This window comes from Trachurus japonicus, chromosome 20 (assembly GCF_045865225.1).
Source record: "Trachurus japonicus isolate A0001 chromosome 20, Traja_1.0".
NCBI lineage: Eukaryota > Metazoa > Chordata > Actinopteri > Carangiformes > Carangidae > Trachurus > Trachurus japonicus.
Window position 1 is genome coordinate 21,091,313 of NC_140926.1, and position 17,382 is coordinate 21,108,694.

The following is a 17,382-nucleotide window of genomic DNA, read 5'->3' on the forward strand; positions in this document are numbered from 1 at the left end:
TCCCAGAAGTCTAAAAGGGATACGCTTCTCTCTCTTGTGAAGCCTGAGTCAGCAGGCACAGAACAGCATGAAGATTTCCTCAACGCCGAGATGCGGCTCCCCTACAAGCGTCTTTGATTCCTCATCTGTCTTTATCTGCTGCCGGTTGCCCCCTCCACCACGCTCCACTCAGGAAAACGTCCAAGAGTGCAGCGCCGGCGGAGAGGACTAATGTCTTCTTTTGAGAAACATGAGAACATTGCCAAATGTAGATGGAGGCAAACTGTCTTACTCATCCAACTTCTCCTCATCACTCACTCTTCCTCTCTTGCTTTGAACTGGGAAGGCACCACGCCAGACAAATTACCTCTTGATTTTATGCCACAAATACCTCGAATAACCCTTGTCTTCTCACTGTGGTACAGACGCACACTGCAGAAGCGTATATAAATCTAATGGCAGCACCCTATGCAGGCAGAGAGAGGGTGGTTACTGGTTGCTTACCGACGGCCATCATGTAGTCCCAGCGATCCAGCAGGCACATGCTGAACTGCAGGCCGTCGGGCGTGTAGCCCACGTCGATGAGAGCCGACTTCCTGTCTGGGTTCTGACAAACGGCAGATGTCCAAGCCACCAGGAACCAGCAAACGATGAGCAGGATGATGCCCAGCAGACGCAGCACTCTCCAGCTGGTCATGTAGGGGATCCTCTGGGCTGTCCTGGACAGGAACACCTTCAGCACCCTGTGGGAGGGAGAAGACCAAATCTGTTCCTCAATATTGGAAAAAAATACACCGTCATCATATAGATTCAACTATGTATTGTGTCCACTTTTGCTGAAGTAATTGGATAGATAAGGCAACAATATCCATGAGGAGGAGGTTGGGGAGCAGGAACTAAAGGAGTGGTTCCTGTGCAATGATGGGAATAATGGTGTTAAGTAGTAATTTAACATATTTGAGCTTTTTCTAAACAAGTAACGCTATAGTTACTTTTCCTGGTAATTAGCTACTTTTATAATGTAGTAATTCAGTTACAAACCCAGTTACATTTTGGGGAAGTAAAGTAACTATAACTAATTACTTTTTTCTTCTTTAAAAGTAATGTGCCCAACACTGTTCCTGTGTGACACTCAACATTGTTTACTTTTAAAGCTTTAAGAAGTTCTTCGTTACCAATCTGCAATGACCATATTCACAGCATTGCCCTCTTTCCTTACGTCATCACTTGGGGTGGGTAAACAATTACACACAACTACATTTGAGTTAATGATTAAAATTAAGTTAGCCAGTAGCCTATTAGCTTTAACTGCTAATGGTAATGCGAACATAACGTTGATACGACACCCAATTGCTAATGTAACGTGAGATAGGAAAGCAGTACAAACTGAGATACACGTTTTTCACGTTATTCAAGCCTGGAAGATGCTAACAAGCTTGTACTTTTAGCCGATATCAGATGTTGTGGTGAACACAGAACACCAGTAGGCTACGTTAAATAGCTCAACGGTTGTTATGTGATGGCGTTGAGTCTAAGTGATGATGTAAGCAAAGATGGCGATGTTGTGAATATGGCTAATTGTTTCTTAACAACAACAGCCATCATGTAGTCCCAGCAACAACAGCTAGAGGGTCCAGTAGGAACAAGTCTTCCAATATAAAAAGCCATATAGGATTTACTGAGCCATGTCCACCCAGCCAAACGTCTAGTCAAACACTGCTCTGTTAGCAGCTTCTTGTCATCCAATCTGTTAACACCGGTGAGGACAAGTGACTACATGGTCATTTAGCTGGGAGGACTTGTCAGTCAGTCAACCCTGCTGTCACTACAGCAGACGGAAGAACAGTTACAAGAGGAACTGCAGAGAAGGGGGGAATTTATTTTAGAAGCTTTTACTAAAACGCAACAAAAACAGAAACTGCTATTTTTCTGATTTGTGACCATATCACTGTAGGACACTGGAGAAAAATGTTGAATGTGCAGGAGGATTGTTCTGTGACTGTGAGAGTGTGACACTGAAACTACTCTCATCAGAAAAACAGCAGCTTCTTCATATTTTCAGAACATTACCTTTATGTTTTACTGACAGGAGCTCTAGTGCTTGTAAAAGCGCAAATAATAACTTCTCTGTTTGAGCAGCAAAAGAGGAAGTAGTTCAACATTGTTATTGGTGCTGACGAATTTCTCTGAGAGCAGTTTGCAGCAAAAGAGCTCAAGAGTCAAAGCCTGGATTTTTTCTTTCTTTTAGTTTTTCAGTAATACAACAAATGTTTACACCAGCTGCTCTTCTGTGACACAGCTTCAGATTCACAGACAGGAATTAACAAGAGTTAAATTCTGCTTAAAGACCAGTGGTCGCTATTCTTAGGCTCTGCCCTTCACATACATTGATGAAGTGTCCACTGCGCTCCTCACTAATGAGCCCCCCATCAAAAATTGATCTGTGCAATATGTTAACTTGCACCTCTGAGGGTTTACTCGGCTCTCGCTTACATTAGCCACATCCTCTTAATCAGCATCTTCATTAGGCCTTTTTGACAGATACACCTGACAAAAAGGCCCACAGATGAACAATTTCAAGCACATTACTTTAAATACAGCAGACCCGCTGTCTCATTATCGGCTATTCAGCGCTGGATGAGCCCCCTCTTCTCTGGTCCCCGCTGTATCCTCCGGCTGTCCCTTCCCTTCCTCTGCTCTCACACATTTGTCTCCCGGTTTGTCTCTTGCCAACCATGATTACTACGTTATATATGCAGATCATTTGGGGGCAAAGCAACCCGTGTTGCGCTGGTGTCACCCTTACGAAAGAAAAATATATTGCAATATATTAGAAAATATCATGTGATATATTAGGCAATATATTCCCATATATGGGATTTAATTTTTATATTTTCCAATATATTGCAATATATGCATGGATCATATATGTGTATATATTGAGAAATATATTGAAATAAAGACCAAAAAGGCACTATATTTTTAAATATTTTATATATTTATATATATATGCATGGATCATATATGTGTATATATTGAAAAATATATTGAAATCAAGACCAAAAAGGCACTATATTTTTTTAATGTTTTATATATTTTCATATATATGCATGGATCATATATGTGTATATATTGAAAAATATATTGAGATCAAGGCCAAAAAGGCACTATATTTTTTAAATGTTTATATTTTATACAACATACACACACACACACACACACACACACATATATATATATACGTGTAAAACATTTAAAAAATATAGTATATAGTATAGTATATGTGTATATTTATAACCCCCCCTGTAACAAGTTAAGTAATTTATCTAACATCACAATTAGTCCGAAGCTGAAGGTAAAAATTCAATTAAAGTAAATATCCTGCATAGTTCTCCTCCTCTGTGTCCTCTGATCAGAGCGGTGACCCTAGCAACGGTGTGTTTTACTTAGCAATGGTCTGTGAACCGATTGCAGGTCAGGAATTATTTTTTTTATTAGATATAAAAATAAAAAATAAAATGTTACCACAATGAAACAAAATCCATTGGCTGTCTCATCGTGAGCATTTGAACATGATTGGTTGATCTGACTGACATAATGGCTCTTGGCCAATGACAGCTGTGCGCGCCTTTCCGGCGCCAAATTTGAAAATAACCGTTACTGCTGCTGTGAAACGGGAACCGCCGCGACGCACTTCAGTCGTTCAAGAATGACCAGTCATGTGGATTATTTTTACGGTACGGATAAATGGACAAACAGTCGGCTGGAACCTGGTCCTAGCGAGAGCTTGAGTGAATTTAAATCCTGCAAAAAATACCAGGTAAGATATTTCTCTGTTATTATTGTGGCGTTGTTGGTGTCAGGGATTCAAACGAGGCAGGCTCTGGTGAGAGGGAGGGGGGCTGTGTAACGTTAACGGATGTGAAGTCCTGGACATGTCTCGACATGTCACCATGGAGGGTTTTTTTTTCTTATTCTCCTTGTTCTAACCAACGGTGAGGAGGATGTTTCAGCCGGTACATGGCTTCATTAACGTGTTACAGAGAAAAGGGTTAGAAAGAAAAGAGAGAAAAGCTAATCGCCATTAGCACATGAGCTATCCGGCTTTCAACCCCGTAGTAGCATTCTAGCGAGCGGCTAACTGGTAGCGTTAGCGGCTAACTGGTAGCATTAGCCACCGGTGTAGGCACCAAATGTGGAGGCTCCGGGCTGCCAAAACCGCCCTGACTAATCTGATGTTTGTTAAATCTACAAAACGAATTACCGAACAAACACCACCACTTCTGTGTGCACGCCTCTGCAACTAGTCATGGCTATCGTAGCCGTTAGCTTAGCTGCTGCTGACAGCTAACAGCAGCAGCTAAGCTAACACCAGGACGTCAGCTGTTAAAACCCTCCCGTTGTCGGACACAACATGAAACTACTCCAGTTAGCTCAGTCATGTTGTAACAAAGATATCTGCTGGAAAAAATATTTTTTTCATGGGCTGTTTATTGAGTTATCTAAGACACTGTTTTGAACACTGTGTAAACATAAGTGAAAGTTCCTTTAGAACAGTGGTTCCCAAACGGGGGGGGGGGGCGGTAAACCGGCTTCGGAATGTGTTTTATTTTGAAAATTAACCGGATTCTTCCGCTGTTTCTTTGTGCGACTTCCTGCCCGGCTTGACAGGCTCGCTCGCGGCCATAGCTCGCGGCTCGCGCGCCGCGCCGCTGCTGCTGTGAACCGGAGCGGCGTGGCTCCGGTGTGACACAGTCGTTAACATCAAAGGGCTCCGCTTCTCGCTGCTTCGCGGCTACTCGCGGCGCGCGCGTGTGTGTGTGTGTGAGAACCACTGCTTTAGAAAACGCACTCTGCTGCAGAAGAAAACAACATGAACTCTGCTAGTAACAGAAACTACTGGAGATGAGACACTACACTGACTGTGGCCTCTTAGCATGGTTACTAATACTCACTCCTGTTAATAAAAGTAAAGTATCACTGATATTAGTGTATACTCGGTTGATGAAGTATTAGTCATCCAGCTGAAAATGATATAGCCTGCAAATAAGCCATCATTAGTGAATCCAGTTTATACACACAGGTGTAATAAGTTCAATTCACCCTTCATAGGTTGGACAAAATAATAGAAACTTTAAAGTCAAAGATATGTGGCAGTAATTTTCATTAGGATATTAGTTCTAAATATAGTGTTATTTGAGTAATAATAATCAGGATCAGCCGCAAAATAAAAAAAAAAAAATCATTCTATCCTTAATACTGTGACACAGCTAAAGATATTTTTGTCCTTGATTAATTAATGTTTTACTCTGTTTCTAATTGACTGAATACTCTTTGTTATGTCAATCTGTATTTTACACAGCTAAGGACCCACAGCAGTGCTCTACCCATGAGATCATCGTGCTGGAGAACCCGAAGTGACAATAGAGCAAAAGATGATGGGGTACAGACTTCAACATGCAAACAGGTAGGCAAACAGACCAAGAATTATGGCAAATGCATTTTGCTTCTTACATTTTTTCATTAAACCTAGTTCAGATTAATTTCAGTTCAAGTTTTTAAAGTGATAGTTCACCCAAAATTGAAATTGCACTCATTATCTACTCACCCTCATGTCGACTAAGGGCTGGGAGAAGTTTCAGAGTCCTCAGTGGCTTCTCTCTTACAGGGGGTCTCGACGTAGCAGTGCATGTCCATATGACGGTTGCAAATGGATACCAACTGTCTTCATAACAAAAAGACACACCAAAAAACATCCAAATACCTCCATGCTGCTCGTATGTAATGTTCGTCTTGTATTGAAGCCCCGAAATGCGAAATTGTCCCAAAAACAATGAAATAAGTCAATTTTTCGAGCTTCTCGAAGCTCTTCTTCCCGGTTCGTCATATTTGGACGAACCAGGGTCTGTTCTCTTCCCAGTTCGTCCAAATATGACGAACCGGGAAGAGGAGCTTTGAGAAGCTTCCGCTACAAAACAAGCTTGAAAAATTGACTTATTCAATTTTTTCCGGGACAATTTCGCATTTCGGGGCTTCAATACAAGACGGACATTACATACGAGCAGCATGGAGGTATTTGGATGTTTTTTGGTGTGTCTTTTTGTTACCAAGACAGTTGGTATCCATTTGCAACCGTCATATGGACATGCACTGCTACGCCGAGACCCCCTGTAACTCAGAGAAGCCACGGAGGACTCTGAAACTTCTCCCAGCCCTTAGTCGACATGAGGGTGAGTAGATAATGAGTGAAATTTCAATCTTGGGTGAACTATCGCTTTAAATGTATAGCACCATCCCATACAGAAGTAATTGAAATTTCCACAGGACTGATGCTGGCTAGCCTCGCATCACCAGGCTCTTCAGACAAGCGAAGAGCCTGGTGTCAGTTACCTCCCAATTAGTCTGCATTCTGGTTCCTGTCTGTAGCTGATACCGAAATCACCAAATTCACCAAAATAAAAGTATTCACCAACATAAAACTTATAAAATAACAGGGTACCCGCGGGGTCTTAAAAACTTGAAAAAGTCTTAAATTTGATAACTATAAATTAAGGCCTTGAAAAGGTCTTAAATTTAGTTTACAAGTCTTAAATTTCATTCTCAAAGGTCTAGGGGTGTAACGGTACATGTATTTGTATTGAACCGATTCGGTACGGGGCGTTCGGTTCAGCACAGCGCTGTGAACGAGTGAGTTTCGGTACAGAAGTTGTGTGTGTTTACAGTCCGCCTGCAGCTACACGTGCAGCCCGTTTACGTCGTGGCTATCGCTAATGCTACTGCTAATGCTACCGCTAGCGAGAAAACAGAGGCTTGAAGACCCTCCTGCTTTTGGGAGGAGTGGAGGTGGAGGTGGGGGGGCTGTGGCTCCTATCTCCTCTCTGTCTGTCTGCCTGTCCGTCTGTCTGTCTGTCTGTCTGTCTCTCTCTCTGTGTCTGTGTTGCGCACAAGCTCCAGTACATGTGGATCTGCTGCAGATGCGCCCAGAGCAGGCGCACGTCGCTGCTGTGTTGACACTACGCACTGTGCCTCGTGATGACCCGCGTTATTCATTCATTTATTTATTTATTTGCGGCCGAACGGTTGCATCGTCAGGCAGCCGTTGTGGCATTTGCCCACATTGCCCTATGGTCAGTCCGTCACTGGCTTAACTATTAGTGCTGCACTTTACATGTAAAAAAAAAAAAAAAAAAAATCATTGTAAGGCTGTATGTTTTGTTATTTTGAGAATAATTTATTGAACTTATTAGGCAGCACTTTACAACAGTAGCCTTTTATATTTTTTTCATATTTTGTATAATGGCTTGGTTTAGTTTAATAAGTTTATTTGTATCAGGGACAGAATGTACCTACAACATAGCATTAGTAGGTGAGTAAAATAATTACATTTGACTAAAACATGTAAATTTGGTTTAGAAAAATTCCTAATAAACAACAAGCAAATTTATGTTTTGCATTTTGTTCTCTTACCGAAAATGAACCGAACCGAGACCTCAAAACCGAGGTGCGTACCGAACCGTGATTTATGTGTATCGTTACACCCCTACAAAGGTCTTATTTTTTATCTATCTGCATGATACATCGCAACAACATAACTGTATCTACTTGCAAAAAATCATGGAATGCTGCGTTGGCAAACGTAAAATGACTGTTGCGAGGTTGGTCTTAAATTTCATTAGATGTGGTCTTAAAAAGGTCTTAAAAAGTCTTAAATTTGAGTTGCAAAATTCTGGGGGTACCCTGAATAAACATTAACTTGTAATACAATAAAAGCAAAATGTCAATTTAATGGCTCGGGGACTTTCTTGTAAATTATATTCCTTAAATTAAAGAGTTTTACCGCATTTTATTAGCTTGGTGCTTTTATTTTGAAGGAAAGGTCTGTCTCTCTCGCCCTGGATCCGTTTCCTACCAAAACAGCGGGTCAACGGCCCCAGACTAGATGCTGGCTGACTGAGTGATAGAGTTGAGGGAAATCATTGACTATACAGCTGAATACCGACTGAATACTAACATTAAACTAGTGGTCTATTATCTTGTTTTTACTGGTGTGGAGTCTGGACTCCAGTAGGGATGGGCATTTCAAGCGAAAGTATTTGATAATCGCGGAGTACTAATCGATTGACTCTTTGACACCCCCCTCCAAACCCCCTGTGAATGATCTGATGTTTGATGTTAGGTTGAACATTAGAATGAAGCAAAGGACGTCAGAGCATTTTATACAGATAATTTAAATAATATTTAAAAAATCTCTTTTTTTTTCTCTCTTTTTCCCTAGATGCACCAAGGAGCCAGCTGATTACTACCAATTGGAGGGTGGACATCTCTTCATCTGCTACATAGATACATCTGCTTTATCTGCTACATCAATTTTCTTTTGGCTATTTATTTCTTTTCCACAGTTCCAAAAGTATATGTATTGTCTGTTCAATGGCATTCTTTAAAAATGTTGCACTGTTCAGAAATGTAGAGTCAGTCACATTTCCTTTGTCTGACCATATGCCAGGCCTGTTGGCAGGGTTCTTACGGATCCTTAAAAAGTCTTAAAAGGCATTGGCATTAAAATGTCTTAAATCAATTTTTCAAAAGTCTTAAAAATGTTAACACTTGGTAAGTGGTATTTTATGGTGGCCGTCAACGCTAAATTTCTCACAGCCACCAGATTCCGAGTCAGTGGTGTTTTTTTTTTTTTTTTTCGGACTTTTTATGCATTTATTTTGAAAGGACAGCTGGACAGAGACACAATCCAATGTTCATGTAGCAGTCACTTTACCTTGGATCACATAGGAAAGTGGGTAAAATTGTCCCTAACCCTATGTAATTGATGTGAGGTGTTTCTTTTTTTTCTGCATTTGTGTTTATTATGAAGTTGGTCTTAAATTTAATTTCAAGTGGTTTTAAAAAAAGTCTTAAATTTAACTTGGCTTAAGCTGTAGGAACCCTGGTTGGGGTTTTAATAGGCCTGTATAGCTCCCTACCTCAAACTGGGTTCAGTATCTGTGCCTGATTAAAAGAAAATAAAGGTTGCTTTTGATAAATTACCCAGTCTGTGTTAATATGTGGTATAAAGGTTTGTGCACATATTGCAGTTTGCATATTTAAGTATTCATCCACAATATATTGAACACATATGTCATGTTTTTGTTTCCATATAATTTTCCATATATTAAATATATTCCACAATATATTGAACACATAGCCATACATATATTTCATGTATAATTTTACATATATTTAAAATATATTCTACCATATATTGAACATACATGTGACACTATATCTTTTCATATATTATCAATACATTTTATCATATAAATCTGAATACATTATGGTGGATATTTATAAATATAAAATTGCATATATTTTGGGATATATAAACCCATATATTATATATTCAGGTTTAATATATTTCAATATATTGAAAGGGGCAGTTTTTTGTATATTTTGCAATATATTGCAATATATTACAATATATTACATCAATATATAATATGTTGTATAATATATGTGCCATAAATATATTTTTCCATATATTGCAATATATAATATATTGTATAATATATGTGTCATCAATATATTTTTCCATATATTTACAATATATAATATATTGGAAAATGTAATGGAAGAATAATATATTACAATATATTACAATATATTGCAAGTAATATATTGGTAAATATATTTTTCTTTCGTAAGGGCAGGACAGAGCTTCAGGCGTAGGTCACCTAGGGCGCCACCAGCTGGAGATGCACTGACACAGAGGAGGAAATATTTATGGCCCAAGCGCTTCTTAGCAAAAATTAATTACCTTCTAGGGACTTTGTGGTGTTCAGAAATTCATGTGTGGCAAAATGGCTCAATAAGAAAATACCAAAGACTGTATATTCCAGGGTTTAATATACCTGTACAAAAATTTCAATTCATTTAAGTTATTTCCATTTGACTCCTCTCTGGGGCAACAGATCAAAGCAGACAACGGCCAGAATATAGCAACATATAGTTGATGTATACGACAGCTCAATCACTGAGGAGAAAATAGCCTACTTAAGATTTTCTTCAAGAGTTTAAACAAATTTAACAAAATCTTTACAATACGAGATGGCATATGCCTTTTAAATCTGTAGAAAATGTGTATTTAATCTATAAAACCTTCCGATGAGCTCTTTTCTATCTTCATTGAAAAAAGGACAAACAAGAACATAATGGTCAAAGAATGTTCAAAACAAGGAGCGCTACATGGACTCCTTTTTCAAAACTAGAGGTGTTCTTTGGAGAGGGATCCAAGATCCAAGGGATGTGGAAAAACAAAGAAAACCTCTAAGGCACTCTCTTGAGCTAATAAAAATGTCTTTTATTAATCTGGCATTGTCACAATGACATGTTTAAAATGACTACGACGCGTTTCGGTATCAAACCTTCATCAGGGGGTTAAGGTTGACTCCCTGATGAAGGCTTGATGCCAAAATGCGTCGTAGTCATTTTAAACATGTCATGCCAGATTAATTAAAGGCATTTTTATGAACTCAAGAGAGTGCCTTGGAGTTTTTCTTTGTTTTTCCACAAGAACATAATGGTATTCGTCACCTCAGTAACCAGACAAACAAAGAGTCTCACTGTTGAGGATTATTATCCCGGTCATTCATGTGTTCTGAAACCAGTAATTTATGATTTCCACAAAGAAATCTCAACAAAATGCTCAGTAGGCACATGTAACATGCCATGATGAACAAAAAGCCTCTTGTACCTATTCTGTAAACCCAACAGGAAGTCAGCCATTTTTATATTTCGGTGCATTTCTTTTTAAATAGTGTGGTGTGGTATTTTAGCTAATTCCTCTGAGAGAGTTGATAAAATCAACATCATATGTGCTCAGTGACATCTCAAGACCTTTGTGATGTTAAATCATGATACCTGAGTTTTCATTGGACGACCCACCTAAGGCCGTGCTGAAAATTCCAGTGATTCACCATGAAAAATCGACTTGCTCTAACGCCATTTATTGTTCAAACTGCTCCAGATTTGATATGTTTGATGTGAGTCCCATCCTGAACGCATCTCCACGCCAATATTCAGTTGTAATTATAACACCTCCTTGTAGTGAGAGGAAATGTCATGTTTTACACTTTGAGTTACTCTCAGAGAACTGAGTCAACAGTGGACCATTGATCCCTGAGACACTCGAGCCTTGATTATGGATAATACAGTATGTGTGCAGGTGTGAGTCATGCAGTGAGTGAGTAACACAAGAAAACCTTTAAAGATGAACCATTATTACTGTGAATTTCTCCAGTGGATGCCTCACCCAGGGCACCATGGAGACCACAGATGACGCCTCCCCTATACCCCCATGTGTGTGTGTGTGTGTGTGTGTATTACCTGTACAACTTAAGAGTCAGTGTCCCATATACGGTAGCGAAACCCAGCAGTCTGACCCATCGCAGCAGGATGCAGCGGAAAACACTGGGCTGGAAATAAAGGATCCCAACCTACAAGAGGACAGAAAGAGCAGTTAAATGACAAATGTGCAAAGAAGAAAAGAAAACATAAGTCAGAGAGAGAGAGAGAGGCACCCAGCTGAGTGTTTGTTGCTGCTGGGTGTGTGCTCAGTGTAAATGTTTCAGTGGAGCAGCATTCATCACATTGGGAATTTGTTTTGTTGAGTCAGTTCAAGCTGTGTAATTTACCGTGCAGTCTGTCCAATCACCAATCACCTTGCTCCGTCATCAATTACCTGATTCATTACTCGTCTGTTTTTATTCTTTCATTCTCCCTCAGAACCTTCAGAACTTGTTTTACACTTACTGTTCAACTTTTGTTTCTACTTTCTTTCCTGTAGTTTTGACTTTGGATGATAATTTGACTAAAATCCTGACTCACTCAATAAGTTTTATTTCGATCCCTCACTTTCTCATCAATGCTGTGTGAAAAACCACAACAATCGTTGAAACAGCAGCTCCATCAATGAAGACCATTCAATACAGTCGAGGACTCCAGACAGGGCTGCATGGTTGGAAATGAAGTAAGGTACTTTACCTAAAAGTGCTATGGAAGAAAACACTATACAGATCCACATAAATTCAATCTGAGCTTCCAAGCTCTGGAAAAAGCTTGGAAGCTGTGAAAGCTGACCTTTCGTTGGGATGTTTTCTCATTTCTGTATATTGTATTTTCAAGTGCAATTGTACATTCAATTGTCCAATTCTGTTTTACATTACAATGAAGAGTAGTACTTCTGATGCTGCCATCAATAAAATCAACGGTAACATTTTATACTGAATTCTAAATAACACATTAATACTCATTAGTATGTAGTTAAATGCAGTTAGAGCTAATCAATGACAAGTAAACATTTTTAACTGTGTTTATAAACTACATACTAATGAGTATTCAGGTGTTATAAATGATGAATTCAGTATTTGATGCTTAATAGTGTGTATTTATTATAAAGTGGTACACCCCTGTTTATTTTCTCAAGAAATTCATATCTGAAGAAATTCATGAATTCTTAAATTCCAGGATATGACAGAAGTGCAGTGACATTTCATCCCTTGGAATAATCAAACGAGAAAAAAACAAAAAACAACTCTATCTGAGGCTGCTAACATCACAGAGAGCGTGCCCTTGAGACAAGAAGGAGAGCATCAACCCATGTTTGCTACAAAGACCTAGAAACGCACTGAAATGGTGCCCGTCCAAGCCGGAAAAAAAAAAAAAAAACCCAAACAACAACAACACTGATCGCCTTCCAACGGCATAAAAAGCGCCAAATCAAACACACAAAAAAAGAGAGAGAGAAAGAAACAAACATCTGAGGCAACATAATTATCTGTCCGTTGCAGATGTGCAGCGATTTCCCCTGTGGGATTGTTAATGTTAATCGGATTAGCCGAGGCATTAATACGTTCCCTCAGGCAGCAGCGAAGACGCAGGCATGTGGATATTTTTGCTCACTAGGTTTGAGTCAGTTAAGGGACACGGAGGACCCCATGGGAGACGGGGTGGCCCACATCCTCGTCTGCTGGAAGACGCCGGCCCGACCCAACACGGAAAAACTTCTGAGTCAAACAAAGCCTGCTCCAGTTGATTCAGCTTTGCAAAGGGAATGTGGTACAGAGCAAATAATGAATAGATGAGAGCTCAGTTGTTAATATTAAATGCACGCAGAGTATTTTTTTCTCTTTGCAGAATTAAGTAGCCTCTGAAAACACATTTTAGACCATACATGAACAACAAAACTCACCTCAAGCAGTGAGGTTAAAGAAAATATCTCACTAACAATGTGTAGCTGCTCCTCGGTGTATTCACTTTTTTTTAATATAAAATAGAGAGAGGAGGCAGAGGAGCTGATAAAGAGATAGCAGACCGGGCAGGCGCTGAGCAACTTGCTGACGCACATTTGAGTCCAGAGGGACAGAAGAGGGCACAGGAAGATGAGTAAAAAGCAGCAGGGGAAAACACAGCTCATGACTCCTTTTTAGATAAACTACTAAATAGCAGCTGGATCTCTATCGCGTGCGTGTTACAGGCTGGTGTTGTTTGTAGGAGATAGAAACACAGGGAGGTGTTGTCAGCAGCACAGGCTCCCTGGAGGCCCAGCCCCAAATGATGTAAATGAGTCTCATAAAAAATAAAAGTTTTTAACGTGTTTAGCAGTTTGAGGTTGTTGTTTTTATTTATATAATGGTGGGATCTCACCTTTAGATCACTGTGACTGGGCAAAACAACAGTGGAAAAGTTTGAGATGGATCATCGTTTTTAGGGTTCTCCTCTCACTTTTCCTTCCAGCTTAGATTTTTATGAAAGAAGCTTCTTATCCCACATGTTGTGGACTTATTCCTGATTTCACCTTTCAAATATTCTTTAACTGATAGAGGTCAGTGCTAAAGTTTATTTAATTTCTTCCTTATGATCCAAAATACGAGTCAATCTGACGTCATATAACATAAAGACAGGCAGGACCATCCTGACTCAGAAGGTCTGGATTCAAAGGTGCATGTTTGTCTACAAGCACAGACAAGCAGCAGGATTTAGACCTTAAAGGGGAACTATGCAAGTCTGGTTGCCTTTTCCCTGTTTTACTCACTCTCCTCCCTTCCCACCTGGCCATGTGCATTTGTTTTCAACAAAGCTGACGAAAAGGCAATCCATGGAGTTGTGGCTAACAATATATATACATGTTACGATGTGTGTATTTGTGTAGTCGTATCTGTCATACAGTAAATATGGGTGGTTACGTGTTGTGGTGCCGCCGAGATGAGAGATGGGATGCCGGGTCGGAGGCACCGATCTTGAAAAGTTGGTTTTCGTCCGAGGGAGAGAGCCTCCATTCTCCTTGTAAAGTCATTTAACCATCACAATTACTCCAAAGCTGTTTAATAAATTAATAATTGAAGTATAATAAAGGTAAAAATCTTGCATAGTTCCTCTTTAACTCAACCACTTTCAGCTTATTGAACATGAGCGACAACCAGCACCATCCCATCTACTGTACTGTAGCTCCCTGAAAGTTTGGTGCTGTTTGGTGTTCTTTTGCTGCCAAAATAACCAACCAGCGAAGATGTTCCTTCAAAATATAATTCAGGTAAGCATTTTTGTGTCATCTACAACAACAAACACATCAACACACCCTGTCCACAAGTGAGACTTCAAAGAAATTACTCAGAAGTTCATAGAATGTCCAGCCACCTGCCTCCCACTGGTCTTTTGTCATCAAATAAAGCTGCACCATGAGCTAAAGAGCTTTCAAGGAAACTTGACACTCAATGCGATGTCAGTACGAAGCACAAGCGTTGCTGTGACCCTCAGACCACATAATGCTGAGGTCAAATTCATTAGCCACTGCACTTTCTACCAGGAGGGATTCTGGGAAAAGTTCGGCCCTGACCCTCCGACAGGTTTCTCTTAACGCCAGCGTGCATGAAGAGTAAGATCAGTTTCTATCCCCCCGCCCCAACCCCCCACTCCTCTTTTGAAACCTTCCATTAATAATCGATGCTAAGTGCTGGGAATATAGGGTTCAGCGCTGTGGGAAAGGAAAGGGATCAGGTGTTGCTCTCGTACGCGTGTGTGTTGACGCGCATCCCAGTGTGTGTCAGAGTGCACGTGAAGGGATTGAGAGGGATCAGGGTGCTGCGTATCTATCTAATGGACGTCAATATCAAGGAGACAATTATCAACACACTTACTACTCTTCAGCCGGCCTCCCCTGGTTTGTCTCGTCTCACTTACAGCCCGAGCAAAGGCTTCTGGAAATGCTGAGTGAGTGCTCATCTAACAACCGACCATTCAAATCTGCTGATGATTCAAAGTTAAAAAATATATGGGATGTACCGATATGTCACAATTTTATTGTTTTGGACATCTACAAAAAAGCAAAGATGTTTACTTGAGCTTTAATCCATGAAAGATCTAAAAATACAAAGTGGACAAATAATAGAAACATACAGATGAATCAACAACTATTCTCTGTGGAAGCTCGATGACTTGCACTATGGTTGATGTATATATGAGTTGACATTTTCTTAACAATGCACATGCACTGTTGTGGAAGAGATATTAACCTGGCAGCCGATGTTCTAACACATATTAGGGGCTTGGCCAAGACTGAATTGTAGGACAGTGACTAAGGATGTGGGTGGAGGTGAAGAGTTGTTGGACACTGACAGGACATGATGGCTGTGGATGGGAACAGCGGCAATTTGAATTTCACATGAATGCGTCACTCAATTTCAGTCAAGTCAGGACGGACACCATTAAAGGGATAGTTCACCCAAAATTGAAATTTCACTCATTATCTACTCACCCTCATGTCAACTAAGGGCTGGGAGAAGTTTCAGAGTTATCCGTGGCTTCTCTGAGTTACAGGGGGTCTCGGCATAGCAGTGCATGTCAATATAACGGTTGCAAATGGATACCAATTGTCTTAAAAAGACACACCAAAAAACATCCAAATACCTCCATGCTGCTCGTATGTAATGTCCGTCTTGTATTGAAGCCCCGAAATGTGAAATTGTCCCGAAAAAAATTAAATAAGTCTATATTTCAAGCCTGTTTGTAGCAGAAGCTCCTCTTCCCGGTTCGTCCAATTTGGGCGAAACAGGGTCCGTCCTCTTGGCTTCCGCTACAAAACAAGCTTGAAATATAGACTTATTTAATTTTTTCGTAACAATTTTGCGTTCCGGGGCTTCAGTACAAGACGGACATTACATACGAGCAGCATGGAGGTATTTGGATGTTTTTTGGTGTGTCCAAAATTTCAATTTTGGGTGAACTATCCCTTTAAACAGCTTATGAGTTGTAAATAACAATAATAAAGCAGTCATCCTGGTTGGTTTACATCATTAATCTCCCACACGGAAAGAACCTATAGGTTTTAAGATAGGTTTGATATATGACATACATAAAATTGGCTGTTTTCATATATGCTGTGCATATATGCACAGATAAACTGCATATAGGTTTCATATATGCACCATATATAATATAGCATATATGCGTATATAGAAAATGGCCAATTTTATGTATGTCACATATATTCAAACCTATATTAAAACCAATAGGTTCTTTCCGTGTGGGCTAATCTAATGATTAGGATCTTTAACAATGGCTACGTTTACATGGACAGTTTCAAACGGTTTCAGAAAGGTTTGGTTTAAATCAATCTGTTTGAAGATTTCAGCTTGAGCGTATACATGGGTTACAAAGTAAACTGGTTGGGTGTTTACATGCGCCGACGAAACAAACGCTTCGAATGTGCCCGCAGCCGTGAGTGATTGCGTTACTATGGTTACAACAGTAATGATTATGGAAGTGCTACAGCTGTGTGGCCGAAATACATCGTTTGTTGAGCGCAGTCTTTGCTGTTATAATATTTCTCTGTATTAAACAGCAGCGTGGCATGTTCCTCATTTTAGCAGGAAGAGAAGAGAGAGTCTCTCCACTTGTTGTCCGAAAATTCATGCAGAGAGAGGAGGAGGAGGAGGAGGAAGCGGTGCGCCGCCGGTGTTGTGCCGAAAGGGGACTACCTGCAGAAAAACGACTGCCCGGGCAGGTAGTCTCTTTTCGGCACAACACCGGCGGCGCACCACTTCCTCCTCCTCCTCCTCTCTTTGCATGAATTTCCGGACACCAAGTGGAAACAGAACTTCCGTATGACCCACCAGTCTGTTATAAAATTTCTTGCTCGACATTTTCCCACATTACACGGACATTTTCACGTGAGTGACAGCCAGGCAGGCACGGCTCGTACCTGCTCAAGCGTGCATACGTACATCAAGTCCTGAACGAACGCAGCCAGGGATCAACCCGTTTCAAGTGTATACATGACAGACAGATCTCTTTAGAAATCTGGTTGGAATTTCAACCGGTTTGGGGTAATTGAAACGGTTTTAAGTGTTTACATGAAGT

The 17,382-nt window shown here is 40.2% G+C and overlaps 1 protein-coding gene across 2 annotated transcripts in view; it reads right to left on the reverse strand.

Moving 5' to 3' along the window:
* Positions 1 to 17,382, reverse strand: part of gpr158a (G protein-coupled receptor 158a) — an 84,166-nt gene that overhangs the window by 11,860 nt on the left and 54,924 nt on the right. For both annotated transcript variants that reach the window (XM_085763898.1, XM_085763896.1), the window contains exons 6-7: positions 11,353 to 11,462; positions 484 to 722 (exon numbers count right to left, since the gene is read on the reverse strand). In XM_085763898.1, the coding sequence (XP_085620024.1) occupies positions 484 to 722; positions 11,353 to 11,462 (349 nt within the window). The remainder of the gene's footprint in view (positions 1 to 483; positions 723 to 11,352; positions 11,463 to 17,382) is intronic.